This window comes from Mrakia frigida (assembly GCF_051309035.1).
Source record: "Mrakia frigida strain ATCC 22029 unplaced genomic scaffold BDY24scaffold_20, whole genome shotgun sequence".
Taxonomy (NCBI): domain Eukaryota; kingdom Fungi; phylum Basidiomycota; class Tremellomycetes; order Cystofilobasidiales; family Mrakiaceae; genus Mrakia; species Mrakia frigida.
Window position 1 is genome coordinate 562560 of NW_027481261.1, and position 13810 is coordinate 576369.

The 13810-nt window shown below is 53.4% G+C and overlaps 6 protein-coding genes across 6 annotated transcripts; all 6 read right to left on the reverse strand.

Annotated features, from left to right (window-relative positions):
* Positions 1-127: 127 nt before the first annotated feature.
* BDY24DRAFT_107510 (uncharacterized protein) lies at positions 128-1567 on the reverse strand. Its single transcript, XM_076635843.1, has 4 exons — positions 1483-1567; positions 1193-1350; positions 508-1124; positions 128-404 (listed from the first exon to the last, which is right to left on the reverse strand). Coding segments are annotated over exons 2-4 (687 nt in total). The 5' UTR covers positions 1262-1350; positions 1483-1567; the 3' UTR covers positions 128-403.
* On the reverse strand, positions 857-2790 carry BDY24DRAFT_107505 (uncharacterized protein). The gene is made up of 5 exons (XM_076635842.1): positions 2278-2790; positions 1841-2127; positions 1697-1754; positions 1193-1350; positions 857-1124 (listed from the first exon to the last, which is right to left on the reverse strand). Exons 1-4 carry the CDS (start codon positions 2542-2544, stop codon positions 1258-1260), a joined length of 705 nt encoding a protein of 234 aa, XP_076495663.1. The 5' UTR covers positions 2545-2790; the 3' UTR covers positions 857-1124; positions 1193-1257.
* A 1778-nt stretch (positions 2791-4568) lies between these two features.
* Positions 4569-6430, reverse strand: BDY24DRAFT_393114 (uncharacterized protein). The gene is given in 8 exon segments (XM_076641012.1): positions 4569-4701; positions 4805-4860; positions 4940-5161; positions 5304-5305; positions 5319-5627; positions 5765-5800; positions 5886-5938; positions 6070-6430. 8 exon segments carry the CDS (start codon positions 6106-6108, stop codon positions 4615-4617), a joined length of 804 nt encoding a protein of 267 aa, XP_076495664.1. The 5' UTR covers positions 6109-6430; the 3' UTR covers positions 4569-4614.
* Positions 6431-6655: 225 nt separating this feature from the next.
* Positions 6656-9066, reverse strand: BDY24DRAFT_107520 (uncharacterized protein). Its single transcript, XM_076635844.1, has 7 exons — positions 8745-9066; positions 8586-8640; positions 8347-8433; positions 8122-8240; positions 7650-8026; positions 7165-7546; positions 6656-7092 (listed from the first exon to the last, which is right to left on the reverse strand). The coding sequence occupies exons 1-7, from the start codon at positions 8969-8971 to the stop codon at positions 7047-7049; spliced, it is 1293 nt and encodes a 430-aa protein (XP_076495665.1). The 5' UTR covers positions 8972-9066; the 3' UTR covers positions 6656-7046.
* Positions 9067-9423: 357 nt separating this feature from the next.
* On the reverse strand, positions 9424-10721 carry BDY24DRAFT_341730 (inhibitor of apoptosis-promoting Bax1-domain-containing protein; the record flags this gene model as incomplete). Its single annotated transcript, XM_076637456.1, has 6 exons — positions 9424-9580; positions 9674-9710; positions 9787-9893; positions 9966-10162; positions 10270-10347; positions 10410-10721. The coding sequence occupies 6 exons, from the start codon at positions 10719-10721 to the stop codon at positions 9424-9426; spliced, it is 888 nt and encodes a 295-aa protein (XP_076495666.1).
* A 509-nt stretch (positions 10722-11230) lies between these two features.
* On the reverse strand, positions 11231-13577 carry BDY24DRAFT_393142 (sucrase/ferredoxin-like domain-containing protein). The gene is made up of 6 exons (XM_076641013.1): positions 13175-13577; positions 12498-12752; positions 12152-12325; positions 12051-12077; positions 11712-11971; positions 11231-11623 (listed from the first exon to the last, which is right to left on the reverse strand). The coding sequence occupies exons 1-6, from the start codon at positions 13464-13466 to the stop codon at positions 11459-11461; spliced, it is 1173 nt and encodes a 390-aa protein (XP_076495667.1). The 5' UTR covers positions 13467-13577; the 3' UTR covers positions 11231-11458.
* Positions 13578-13810: the final 233 nt, after the last annotated feature.

Below are 13810 nucleotides of genomic sequence, written 5' to 3' on the forward strand. Positions count from 1 at the left end.
GCTATTACCAAAGAGTATAATCTCGAGACTACCTAGACGCAAGCCTCTCGTCGAACCATCTCTTCTTCCAAAAAACGTGCACCGACGAAGTGAAGTGAAGAAGAAACGCGTCCATTGTTTCCGAAGAGAAATAAAGAGGAAGCGCGAACATCGTATACGAAGTAGAAGTTTTGTAGCTGGCTATGAAGCCGTAGCCATTAGGGACCGAAAGGAAGCAGCCGGAGGAAGGGAACCCCAAAGGAAGGAGAAGGAGAGGTGAGGGACCGATCCGAAAGGATGAAGAGCGATGGAAGGTCCGAGAGGTGGAGGATAAGGGAGGAGAGATGCCGAAAGAGGAAGGAAGGGAGAAAGATGAAGTATAAATGAACGACGCGCTGGAGGTGGAGACGCGAAGGAAGACGAGTCTGGCGCGAAGAACAAACGAGGCGAGGAGGAGTCAGCACGAGCTGAACTCTCCTGGGAAGATCTTGATACCAGGCAGGAAGCAAGGAAGGGATGAAGACTCACTAAGCTGCTCCACTTGATTCTCTCGAACGCTCAGCCTCGACCTCAGCCGCCTTCATCTTCTTACTCTTCCTCCGAATCGGAACCCTCACCGCCTCCGCTGCCAACTTCTCTAGCTTCCCCACCGACATAGTCCCGTACCCAAGCCTCAACCACTCCTCCTCTCCAACCTTCTCCCACAGCCTCCAAACATCTTTCCTTCGCCCGTACAGACTCGCCCGAGACTCCTCCTTTTGCTCCTTCTCACTCCAGTCCTTCAACGGAGTCTGCAGTCCAGCGGAAGGATTTCCGAACTCCCACTGGGAGAGAACATCAGCAGGCGACCTTGCTGTTGGGATGAGTTGAGGTCTTCCGGAGGTAAGAGGAGTGATTGGGAGGGAGGGAGGAGTGGGAGGGAGGGAAGGGGATCCGGAGGGATGAGGGTAGTCTCCTTCTGGAGCGTTAAGATTTTGTTGGAAGGAGGAGAGGGAGGAAGAGAGAGGAAGGAAGCCGTGCTGAGCACCTCCTCGTCTGAAGCAGCCAAGTGTGAAGGTCCCGAAGCGACCCTCGAGCAGGTCGGCGTCGAAAACGAGTCGTTGGAACAACTTGTCGATGAAGTTGCGATCGGTAGGGTCGGCGGGCTGTTAAGAAGGGAGAGCGAAGTCAGTTCGATGAAGTAAGGTCGGAGATATAGGGTAAGAGGACATACGTGATAATCTCCGTTCGTATGGAGCGAAGGAAACAGAAACCACGTCCCAGCGGGCGTCGAACCGGTCATGAAGCTGAGGGACGATATCCAGTCCTCCAGAAGGTCGTAGAGAGAGGTGAACTCCGGTTCGGGGGTGTTGTGGATTTGGTAGACGTTGGCTAGCGAGAGTAATCGTAGATGAGGAGGGGGTTTCGAAGGTCAGAGAGAGAGAGAGAGAGAAGGAGGGCGAAAGCGAAGGGAACGAGAGCGTGTCGAGGGAGGGAGGGAGAAAAGAGGTGGTGTACACGAACATTTCTTCGGATCATGTTGATTGCACTTCCTGGAGGCAAGCGTGACCTCGTGGTATAGGTTCCCCTCCTGTGGAGACCACAGAGAGTTCCAGAGAGGTAAAAATCAGCTTCGAAGTCTTGACCTCCTTCGCGTTCTCCTTCCCTCTCCTTTCCTTCCCTTCCTCTTCTAAGCCTCGCCTCCCCTCTCGACCCTAGGAACCGAAAATGTACTTACAGCAGTCTTGCTTCCCAAACGGACGTCCTTGAGTTGAATCTTGGCGGTTTCGTCCTGACTGAAGGAGACAAAGCGGAAGGGAGGAGAGAGGTCAGCATGAACGAAACGAAGAGAAGGTCAAAGGGGAGAGCGAGGGAGTCTCACCGAGTCCAGAGATGAAAGGCCAGATTGATATGAAGCTGGGTGTGGAGGTTGGTGCTGTACTCGTAGGTTCCACGGGTGAGAAGCTTCCTAGCGTTCTCGAGGAAGAGGGTGGACTTGACGAGGTCGGAACGCAGGAAGGGAAGGGACTGGGTCGTCGTTTCCTTCGTCCTCAAGGTGACCTTCTTCTGAGCGGACAACCAGGAGTGGTAAGGAGGGTAGCAGGCGGGGTTGCAGTCCGTGTATCCTCCATCTTTAGCTAGCTGCGTCGCTGAGGGCCAGGAGTTTCCCTGAGAGAAGAAGAAGAAGAAAGAGAGGAGGTGGGCGTTGGAGGTCAGGAGATGAAACGACCTTCGACTGAAGAGAAGTTTCCCTCCCTCGTCTCGTGAAAATTAAAGGAAGAGAAAAAGAAGAAATAAAAAACATAGAGAGTTACTCACTCGAGCATCCGAAGTCCTTCTTCGATGATCTACCCAGGCAGACCGATCGGACGCGATCGTTCCGTAACCCACTGCCTTCTGTCCCTCCCCTCCCTTGACCCTCATCATCGAGTGAAGGAGCCAAACCTCTGCCATTTCGTTGGTGACCCTCTCTCCATCCGCAAAGGCGCATCTCTTCCTCCTCTTCCTCTCTGCAAGATCATCCGAGTCTCCATCCGAAGGCTGCCATTGGGGTTGAGTCGAAGCCCAAGCGTGGGACCTCTTCATCGCTCCTGCGTATCCTGTTGTAGTTCCAAGGGCCTGAACATGTTGCTGAACGTAGGAGGAGGCGTCGCTGAGCTGTTCCTTATCCGTGAGCGGAGCGGTGGGAGCGGAGGAAGTAGAAGGAGGGGGAGGGTCGGAGGAGGGGACGACTTTTTTGGCTCTTCTTCGCTTCTTGTCGCCAGCGGATTTGTTGGCCTTCTGGATCTCAGTAAGGACTCGTGTCTTGGGTGGGAGCTGAATGGTTTCGTGGGGAGGAGTGTCCATCTTGAGGAAGTAGGGAGTAAGTTAGGAAGGAGGAGTAGGAAGGGTGTGGTACTGGTACATAGTTGAGGTCAGCTTGAGTCTTTTCCTCGCACTTTTTTCGAAAAGAAGAGCAGGAGGAGATACGAAGGGCGAACAAGTCGTAAGGAGGGTCGTTTGAGTAGAGGCTAAGGGAAGGGCGCGAGCGATTGAAGCGTTTTCGCCCAGCGGATTGGATCCGAAGGGCGAAACGACGCGTCGCGTAACTTCCTTCGAATTGATTTATACTGCCTTGCAGGTGTGTGGAGACAACTGTTTCTTCTCATTTGTAGATAATTTGCTGAACCACTCCCACCCAATCAAAATGAGAGCCGACAGGGGCAGCGAAGACCTGCTTTTGCCCTCTTCTGAGCCTGAACCTGTCCTCCTCCGGACCTAACCCCTCTCCCAGCACAAATTAACACCTTCTGCACTCTCTCTGCTCCACAAATCAATCAAGGAGATCTCAACCGAACATCCTATCACGGCAAACATCGATGAAAATCTTCCTCCGTCAAAACAACGGCTCTCCTCTCTCGAAATCTGCCGTCGCGTCAACAGTTCCCCTTCGGCGCATCACTTCGCTTCTTTGCCTCAACCAATGTCTTTGCCGTGTTCGAAAAACCTTTCAATTCTTCTAAAATCATTCAAGTCAACAATGAGAGCTCCGCGAGAGGCAACAGGGTTTCATTTTTCGCTCACGTTAAATCGACGCTCGCCCAAGCGAGTAGACGCGTGGACACCCTAACCGGACGTTTTGCTCCCTCGGATCGTCTCTGAGTTCAGTTTTTGAGCTAGCGCTTTCGGACTTCTCAAGGAGCTACCTCTATATGTTTTGTAAACGCTGTAGAGAAATGGGACCAGGGGAAAGTCTTTGCGAGATATACGAGAGGTTTGCTTTTGACGAGTGAGCTCTCGCGCTCAAAAAGGCGCGACAGCCGAACCGGACGAGCGATTCACGACCGACTTTGGAAGCTCACGACAACGGGAGAAGAGTTTTAGAGGGCACAGAGCAAGGAGATGAGTCTGATTGGGATTGTGGAGAGGGAGGGAGCGTCCTCAAACCCGTTGAGAGACCAGAAGGAGGAGGCCGTTTGGGGCGAAGGCACTGGATAATCAACCGCCTAGGAAGAAGGCCAGACGGCCGTTGGAGACGATCTTTGGTTGAAATATAGTTTTAACGACCTTTGAGATGGCTGTGATATCATATCTCGACCGTCGCTCTATTGAAAGACGAGGATTTGAGCTTCAGAGGAGGAAAGAGCTCAAAGGAGGGTCTGCATCCGTTCTTTCCGCTTGCTTGCAAACCTGCAGTTTCACTCTGATTGTATTGTTGGGCACCTCGCCAGAAGCGGAAAACCTGATTCTGTTCCCGGAGTTGTTCTCGAGATACCATCAGCAAATTTGAGCCAAAGATCGCTTGCAGCCTGCTTTTTTTTGGGACCAAAGCGGGTCGCGCGCAAGTCTTCCCTAGATGAAGTTCTTCAAATCTTCACCAAATTCGAGTTTTGAAAGTTGTCGTTGTAGATAATAACAGCGTCTAATCACTGGACTGACTCAAATATCGAAAAATTGCATCGTCGTGGGTCAAAACAAAAACGTCCGGTTACGGGGGTCATCCGGCTAGGGTGTCCGCGCGTCTAGCGACCCTGCCCGCCCACAAAAGTGAAAACACGACCCGAAAGTGACACGCCCGCAACTTGATTGAAGATAATTTGAGGACGATTTAGGGCTTGCTGGGGACGAACTTTGTGGCCCTTAAAGTGAGCATGATAAGCAGAAGACTGGACTAGTTTACTTCGTTCGTCGATCGAGGAAAGCGAGTCCGATCTCGAGGACCATGAGGATTCCGTAGATTCCTGCCATGACTCCGTTGTCGAGCTGGGAGGGAAAGGAAGGGAAGAGAAGGGAAGGAAAGCGCGTGTTAGCAGAGGAGATGGACGAGGACGACGACGCGACTGAGCTCGGACGCAGATCAACTCACGATTTCATCCGAGTATCCATAAGAAGCGTAGCTCTTCAACTGATCTACCGTCAAGTCTGATGAAAGCAACAAACACGCAGAAGCACGATCAGCAAGCGCCGATTGAACCGAGCCAGACGCGTCGAACAAACTCACTGAACCCAGCGTGTTGGAAGACCGAGAGACTCCTCGTCTTGACTCCCGTTACGATGGCGAGAACGATGAAGTAGACGCAGGAGATGATGGTGATGGGGTAGGAGTGGGGTCGAAGGAAGAGGGAGAGTCCGGAGAGGAGGAGAGGGATGTAGAGGAAGGGGAGGAGACCGACCCCTCGACCTGAGACGCTGAGACGGGCGATGATGAGGGTTTGCACTGCGAGATGAAGGGGAAACCGAAGTCAGCTTGATCCGAGAGAGAAAGATTCGTGAAATCTATAGACGTACTGGCGATGCTGTACAACGAGGGAGAGACGCGATAGGAAGTCAGGTCTCTCAATCGAAGCTCAGCAAAAGAAACGTCCTGCGATCCAACTCACTTGACGAACAAAAAGAACAGCATACACCCCAACGCGATCCTCCTCCTCTTCACCGGTCCCGTAGTCGAAAGCTTCTTCTTCCCTCCTCCCATCCTAGTCCCCCCGAGTCCCAACTTGGCCTTGATCTTCGTGCTTGTCGGGATCACCTCTCCGTTCTCGGCCAACCCGAGGTTCGCCAACTTGATCCTCCCTGTTCCTCCTCCTCCCAGCTTCCTGTGAGCGGGCGTTCCAAGAGGAGAGTCGAAGGAGTTGTAGCTGTCTGGACTGATTCGGAACGCTTTCTGTCGAGCGAAGGCGAAGAGGGCGAGACTGCGAGACAAGAAAAGAGGGAGGGCGGGGGAAAGGAGGAGGGGAGATGGTTTGGTGCGTGAGTCTTTGGGAAAGGGTTTTTTAAAAAAACTCGACACCGAGCGTCTGGACGAGAGGGAAGATGTTTTCTAGCTTACAGGACGAGAATGAGGATCCAAGTGAAGAGGGGAAGTCTTGTGGAGTTGAAAGGAGAGGAGGGGAGGGAGGAAGGTCAACCTTCGAGCTCGAAGCGGAGTTTCGAGACAGATTACTACTGACAGGAAGGTATCCTCGAAACAAGTCGTGAGCGTTCCTTGGAAGTAGAGAGTGAACTGAACAAACCGAAAAACGACGAGCAAGAAGAGATCAGTCTCGAGCTCTTTGCTGAGGAGGGAGGGAGGGAAGGGAAGGAGGAGGAGTTGAGCTCGACCGGTTCCGGAACGACTGAAACGAGAGAACTCACGGTTCCTCCTTCCAGTCGGTTCGTAGTACAGAGACCCATGAGAGAGCAGCAGCGAATAAGGAGAGGTGAAGGAAGCTTAGAGCGTGTTGGTGAAGGAGTGTTTTTCGGTTAAGAGGAGAAGGAAGGACAAGAAGAAGGAGGCCAAGCTGGATTGAATTCAGGAGGGAGAGAAGGTTAGGATCGATCTTTGGCCTTCGTGCTGCTCCTACAGCCCTCGCAGGAGGGGTATCGAGCAGCTTACGAGATGGAGAGGGGGACGGACGAAGGAAGGAATGGGTTTGGGCTTTTTGAAGAAGGGAAGGGAAGGTCGTCGTTGGGAAGGAAAACACAGGTGTCCTCCTGAAACCCAAAACAGAAGGGGCGGGGCTGGCGGGGAGGGAGAGCGTTTGAGAAATGAGCTGAGGTTGGAAGGCTGTTTCTCTATTATGTTGCTTCCCTTCTTTGTATGGAAGTCAAATATGGAGAGATTGAGAGGGCAGCAACGGGACTTGATCGCGAACATGTGCGAAAGGAATCGCCAGAGAGCTCGTCCGAAGAACGCGTCGCGTCTGCTCGCCGACTTCGCCTCCCTCGGCAGCTCACTCCATACGCTGTAGATCAAACCTTACTGTATCTTAATTGATCTAATCTGTTTCTGTGATCGTTATTTCGAAGGTTGATCCGTTTCGAGCAATCCCATCCATCTCAGCCGAACCATCCCAAACCAGCTTCGACGCGTCGACTCTCCCTCTTCCTCTCACAACTTCGCAACCGAGCAACGTTAATAACAATTAAAAAGCAGATCTAGAAATAAATCAAGCTATCGAACCCCAGCAGTGGGGGGAAGGAAACAAACCGAAAAGAGGGACTGGAAAGGAAGGAGAGAACCAAAAGGACGAAAAACGAACGACGTGAAAGACCCAAAAGAAATGAAATGAAACGACTGAGAATGAAAAAGAGAGAGATCATAACGAGAAAAGAAGTTAGAAAACACGCGTCTACTTCCAAACCTCGAACCAAGAAGTCCAATAGAACGGCGAGTCCCTGGTTTCAAACGAACGGGCGAACGAGAGTCAGCTCAACGCGACGCGACGAAACCAAATGCAAACCACTCACAAACTCCTCACCAACCCCTTCTCCACGGCCCTCTCCTCCCCAACCAACAAACTAATCATATCCCCTACGTTCGAGCTCCCCGTCCCGATGAACGCACCGACCTCCCTCCCCAACATGGTCATATCCCTCACGAACCCCTCCGTCAACTGCACCCGATCCCTCCTAGGCAGCGCAGTGAACTCCTGTTCTGAATGACCTTTGGCTGAAGGAGAGAGGACGGGGAGTTGAACGATCTCGAAAGGTTCGTGAGGGAGGGAGAGGAAGGAGGAGAGGATCGAAGGGGAGTCGGACATGAGGATGAGGAGAGGAGGGAGGGGAGGAGTGTGGAGGATGGTCGTGGAAGTGGGTGGAGGGAGGAGGGGGAGCATGAGTTGGGCGGCGGCTGCAGGGAAGGGAGGGGGAGGGGAGGGGAGGTCAGAGGGGCGACACGCGACGCGACGGCGACGGCGACGGCGACGAGAGAGAGAAAACCGAGATGTGCTCACTGATGTAGGCTTTGAAGTCTCCTTGCCTGAAAGCGATCTTCCCACCAGCTTTCTCTTCGTCTCCTTGAAGTTCCCAAGCTTTGTCTCCCATTCGAACATGGCACCCAACGCTCCTCCTCTCCTCCACCCTCCACTCCTCCTTGAGCATCTGCACCTGCATCTCCACCGTCGGACTCGGCGTCCAGTACTCCCTCGCCAACGGACTCAACGCTTGATACGCCGCTCGGTACGCTTCGGGCAGGGCCATGGACGGAGGGAGAACAGGGAGGGTTTCGATCTTGCCTGAACTTGGAGAGGCGGGAGGGTCGGTAGGGAAGGCAGGGAGGTGCGTGGGGGAAAGGAGGAGTCGGAAGGAGTCTTCTATGAAGTCACGGCCGCTGTAGGAAAGAAAAAAAGAGGACGGGTTAGGGAAAGGGTTTTGAAGGGAGGGAGAGGAGGGAGAGAGAGAGAGAGAGAGAGAAAAGAACGAAACTGGTATCGACTCGTAAAGACATTAGACTCGTTCTCCCACCCTTGCTCGCCAACGGTGGTTCGTTCGCGAGTTCGCCATTCTCCATCGGGGACGCACGTCGTTCGATGAGGGAGGAGGTACTGTAAAAGTACACGAGTCAACCGAAAACGAAAAACAAAAAAAGCGAGGTGAGCTCAACCTTCCTTCCTTCCCTCCCTTCCCTCCTTTGTTCGTTTTCCCACTCACCTCGAGCATGCTCCCATACGTCCACCCCTCGTCTGAATCCACGAGAAGCTCGTAGCCGTGCTCGTTGGCGAACCAGGCTGCTCGGAGCTGAATGAAAGATATGAACGGAGAAAAGAAAAACAAAAACCAAACAAGAAGATCGGTCGGGTGTGAGCTCAAACGCTCCCAAGGGCCTTCCCTTTCCCTTCCTTGTCCTTGTCCTCCTTTCGAAGCGAGAGAGATCGGCGGAGTGGACTGACGAGGATGATGAACTCGGAAGCGAAACCATGAGGTCCCGAAGCGAGATAAAGCATCCTTGAATAACGAAAACAAGGAAGTCAGCTCTCTTCCCTCTCCCTCTCCCTCTCCCTCCCGTCTTGTCACTTCTCTGTCACACCCTTCTCGTTCTACATACTCACGTCCTCTCGCATCTCCTCGTGCTCCCCTTCAACCCGCCACCAACCATCAAATCTCCTTCCTGCTTCTCCTCCGACGCCGAATGATCCCAAGTCCTCGTATTAGACGACGACGAGTTGAAGGAAGAAGTCGAGAAGGCAAAGAGGGAGAGGAAGATGCCTGCTGAGAGGAGGGAGAGGAGGACGTAGAGTGGTCGGCGAGAGGGATCCGAGGGGGAGGGGAGGAGCATATAGGGAAGCGAAACGAGGGAGGGAGGGAGGGTGGGTGATTTGGGGGTTGATGGTCGTGGTTGATGGGAAGGGAGGGAGGTGAGACGGTTTGGGTTTCCTATGAGTCCTCCGAGCTTCGGGCTGACCTTCTTCTTACGAAGGGGGTTTCTTTCCGACTTGATACGGTTGTGTATACTTTTCTTGAGGAGGTTTACGAGATGAACATAATTTCCAAACCTCCGAGATCCAACAGCCTGCCCTTGAGAAAAAGGGGAGGAGGAGTCGTTCGCTTCCGAAGAGGCGAGTTTCGATCGTATCCTTCTGCTTGCAGGAAACGAAGGGAGCAGAGAAGAAGGACCTTCAAAGGTGGACGTAGAGAGACCCTAAAAAGGACACACAACCATATCATCACTCAAACATTTCCTTACACAACTCCAACTACAGATCTCGAAGACGCGACGACGACCCTCGTCTACTTCCTTCGGTTCTGCGACATCGCGAGCATCTGGACCATTCGGACGAAGATGTTGAGAGTGTGCAGCTCGATTCCAATCGATTCTCCGACCGGATCCAACTTGACGAGTCCCTGAGCGGCCTGTCGGGCGTGGAGGAGGAGCTTTTGGACGTCCCTAGAAACCAGAAAGGAGGGAAGAACGGGTTTAGCGAACACAAGAGGGAAGAGGGGGGGATGCGAGAGAGAGAGAGAAGAAGGGAGAACGAACATGAGGATAGCGGCGGAGAAGACGGCGAGACCTCCGTCTGTGGGTGAGAGGAAAGGAACGGAAGGGTCAGCAAAGGAAGAAAGAGGAGACGTGGAAGGAAAGGAAAAACGCACAAAGAGCGAGGGACTCAGTGATAGCGAGAGTTCGGACGGCCGTTCGAGGCAGGATCATAGGAGCGAGGGAGGATAGGGCAACGACGACGATGCCAGCGAGAACGGGTCTGAAAGGGAGGGAGAAAACAAATCAGCTCGAGCCTTTCGATGCAAGGCAGGAAGAAAGACGAGTTACTGACCCTCCGATGTAAAGGAATTTATCCTGTCGAGCAGTAGCTCCGACGTAAGCCAGCGATCCGACGACTCCGACGGTGTAGAGTCCGGCTCGAGCTAGCAGGGCTGGGCTGAGGAAGAGGAGAGGGGCGATGGCAATCGACTGGGCGACTTGGAAGGCGGTGAAGAAGAAGAGCTTTTGGACGGTGTTCTCAGGAGCGGTCTGAGGGAGGGAGAGCGAGAAGAGGGAGAGGTCAGCTAGGAAGGAAAGGAAAGTGGAGGGACGGAGGGAGGGAGAGAGGGAGGGAGGGAAGGAGGGAGAGGACGTACGTTGAAACAGGCGTACATGCTTCCAACGGAGAGGAGGACACCTCCTCCGAGGACGACCCAAGGGTTGGCGGTCATGATCTGTGAGATCGAGAGTTAGCTTCGAGCTCTGCGAAGGGAAGGAGAGGGAAGAGGGAACCGACTCTCGCTGAGAATCCGGTCCGATGAAGCTGGTAGGCTGAGGCAGCAGTGATGGCAAGACCGAGTCCAACGTATCGGAAAGTGGAGTGAAGGTGTTCTCGCTCAAGAGGAGCAAGAGCATCTCGAGTTTCTCTGTTGAGAATGGCTGAGTGGGGAGATGGAAGGAGGAGGAAGGAAGGAAGGAGGAAGGTCAGCTCCACCACGTTCTTCCCTTTCCTCCCATCCCTCCTTCCCTCGAGATCGCTCTGCTTTACTCCTTCCCGGGGAGTGTATATGTTTGCCTGATCATTGCCCTCTTCACTGTACGAGAACATCGATCCCACTCACCATTCGAAACGACCACAGAGGCTGCTACCACCCCCCCCACCACCGCGACCTTCTTCCATCCTCCTTGCTGCTCAAACGCAGTGGGAGCCTCGAGAGTTTGAACCTGAGACTGTCCGTTCCCGTATCCGTAAGGTCCCTTTCCTCCGGATCCACTGACGTGTCGAGCGTACGATCGAGAGGAAGCAGAAGCGATGGGTTTGGAAGTCGAGTTGGGAGGGAGGAGCTGGCGGATCAGAGAAGCTCGGAAGGGAGTCGAGGAGGGGCTGGGAGGGGGAGGAGGGAGGGTTGAAAGGAAACGAGAGGCGAGCTTTAGTGGGGGGAGGATGGGAGTGCGGACGGCGAACATTTTTGGGGAAGGTGTGGGAGAGAGATGGTGACGGTTGGGAGGAAGAAGAGGAGGAAGGGAGGAAAGGGGAAAGAGTCGAGCCGAGGAGAATGACGAGTCGCGGCTTCGAGATCTTGCTGGAAAGTTTTCCTTCTCGTGCCTCCAGATAAATTTGATTGAAAGATTAACGAGACCTCAAAGACTCATCAGTAATTTTCCGAGCCTAGCTAAAATCTTGGAGAAAAGCCATCGCCAGTTCGACTTTTTTTTTTTTGAGCCCATCGACTCACGCGTTCGTCTTTCTCCTCCGTTCTCCCTCCCCAACGCCTTCTACAGGACTAAATCTATAGATGTCTATTAAGGTATACCATCGTCAACTATCTCCACCTCTACAGTAATCTACCAATCCAGCAAGCTCTTCCCCTTCTCCCTCCTCAAATTTCCTCCTCCCCTCAAATGCTCCGGAATCACCTCTCCCTTCAAGACCGTCTTCTCCACGATAGCAACACAGTCTCTAGGTCGTACTCGACCGTAGTAGAGGATGGCTCCCGACGGGAAGCAGATCTACGGAGAGAGAGAGAGAAAAAGAAAGGGGGGAGAGTGAGCTTCGCCGCGTTTCTCGTTTGGAAGAGGGAGAGAAGAAGAGACGCACAATCATCACTCCCGAGTACCGATGACCTCCCAAGTGCGAGATCTTGAAGATCCCGACCTCGCTGCTCTCTCCTGCTCCTCCAGCTCCGGTGCCAGAGACGTTTCGAAGGAGTTTTTGTATCTCCTCCTCCGAGGAGAGTTTCGAGATCTCTTCTGACGAATGGAGGTGGTGGAGAGAGGATCCAGTGTTGTCGACGGTGTGGTTGTGGAGGGTGAGAGTGGAGGTAAGGACGGATTCGAGTAAAGGGGCGGCGATACCACCTGCAGACAATGAACGAACGAGAGGTCAGTTCAGACGAAACGACGACGATGAGAAAGGAAAAAACGACGGTGGACGAACACTTCTTGTCTCGAGTCTTGTGAGAACCTGAAGTGATAAAACAAAGGCAACGTCAGGCTGAGTAGAAATCGATCGAGAAGACGCGTAGAAAGAAGACGAACAAAGTAAAATGACAGCCTTGTACGGCAAGACCCAGCTCTGAAGTTTCTCTTCCGGAGAGAGAGCTGGGACTCCGAGAGGACCCACGGCTGGGTCGAGAGATTGGTTGTAGAAGGCGTTGGCTCCTGCCTTGGAGATGGGGATGGAGGAGATGAACTTGAAGTCCGGGAAGAGAACTGAAAGAAAGCGACGCGTCAGTTTTGACTGACAAACGCTTCGTTACGGCGCACAACGAAAGCTCGCACGGCAGCAAACGCAGATGGGAAGCTAGATACTTTGCTGCTACCCCTATTTCCGTGGTCCGATGAAGCTCGTAATCTAAAGTGAAGGGGGAAATCAGGTACTTACGAGCCGTCGTCCTCCCCTCGTCGGAATCTACCTCGACGCTGCTAGCGAGAACCGTGAGCTTGGACGTTTCCTGGGTATCGTAAACTCCAGGAATATCAACAGGCTTGTGAGTGCTCGTTGTTGGAGGACTAGGTCGGATGTTCTTGCGTTGGTGAACGAGGGAGAGGTGGAAAGCGAGAGAGTTGGTTTCCTCTGCTATGTCGTGCATCCAATCCATTTTTGAAGTCGAGATGACGGCTAGTCGATGCATGGGCTCTAGAGATCAAGATGTAAGAAGCGAGTGTCAGCATGGAGCAACAACCACGGGGTAGGGAAAGAGGTGTAACAGTAAAACGAAACAGCCTCGGTCGAGACGACGCAGAGGGATCGAGGAGGTCGTTGAGCTGAGGAAGAGCTGCAGCTCTTTCGCCTCTTCCCTTCCTTGAGCTCTGAATGTGGTACTCGGAACGGAAAGGAGTGAAGGGAGTTCCGAGGTGTCCGAGCTTCCTACATCTTCCATCTCCATTGCAAACAAACAGGAAAGGAGGAGCCTAGTTTCGGAGTGCAAGCTGAACTTGACTTCTCCTTCCCTCCTTCCTGTCCCCTCTCCCTCCTGGGCCAACCAGAGCTCTTCCATACGAAAACTTCGAGCAACTAGGAAGCACAGACGAGTCTCGAAAGAGGAGAAGAGGACTCACTAACAGATCCCAGCATCTCCGAAGTCAGATCGACTTCAAACTTCCGAGGGAGCTCTGGGAAATCATGGTCACCCTGAGCTCCCTCTCCTTCCTCGTCTTCGCAGGAGTCACACGAGCTACAGGACGTGGGAATCTCGGCCTTGAGGTCGGCAAGCTGAGAAGCTTTGGGTAGAGGGAGGGGAGGGGGAGCTGGGAGAGCTGATTTGAGGGAGGAGTGAAGGGAGGAGAAAGGGTCGTTCTTTTCCGAGGAGGGTGTGGGAGTTGTGACGAAGGATTTGAGGCGACCGAGCATGACGAGGAGGTAGAAAAGGGAGACCAGGAGATAGCAGAGGTCGAGAAGGTGGGTTTGGTTGGGATGGGGTTGTGCTGGTTGGGGGGAGAAAGAGGAGCGAGCGAAACAGATGAAGGGGTTCAAAACGACGGACTCGTCCGGTATGAACCGAGGTTGTTTCTCATCAAAATTTGACTCATGAAGACGAGGACAGACGCGAGAGAGGTCGAGGGAAGCAGAGCCTACGTCTGAGAGTAAAAAAAACAGCATCGTATACAGAGATCTCGAAAGAGAGGCTGGTCCGACGAGCTGCGTCGGGGGGAAGAGGCCTGGGACGGACGGCGTCCTTGAGTCGTCTCGACGAC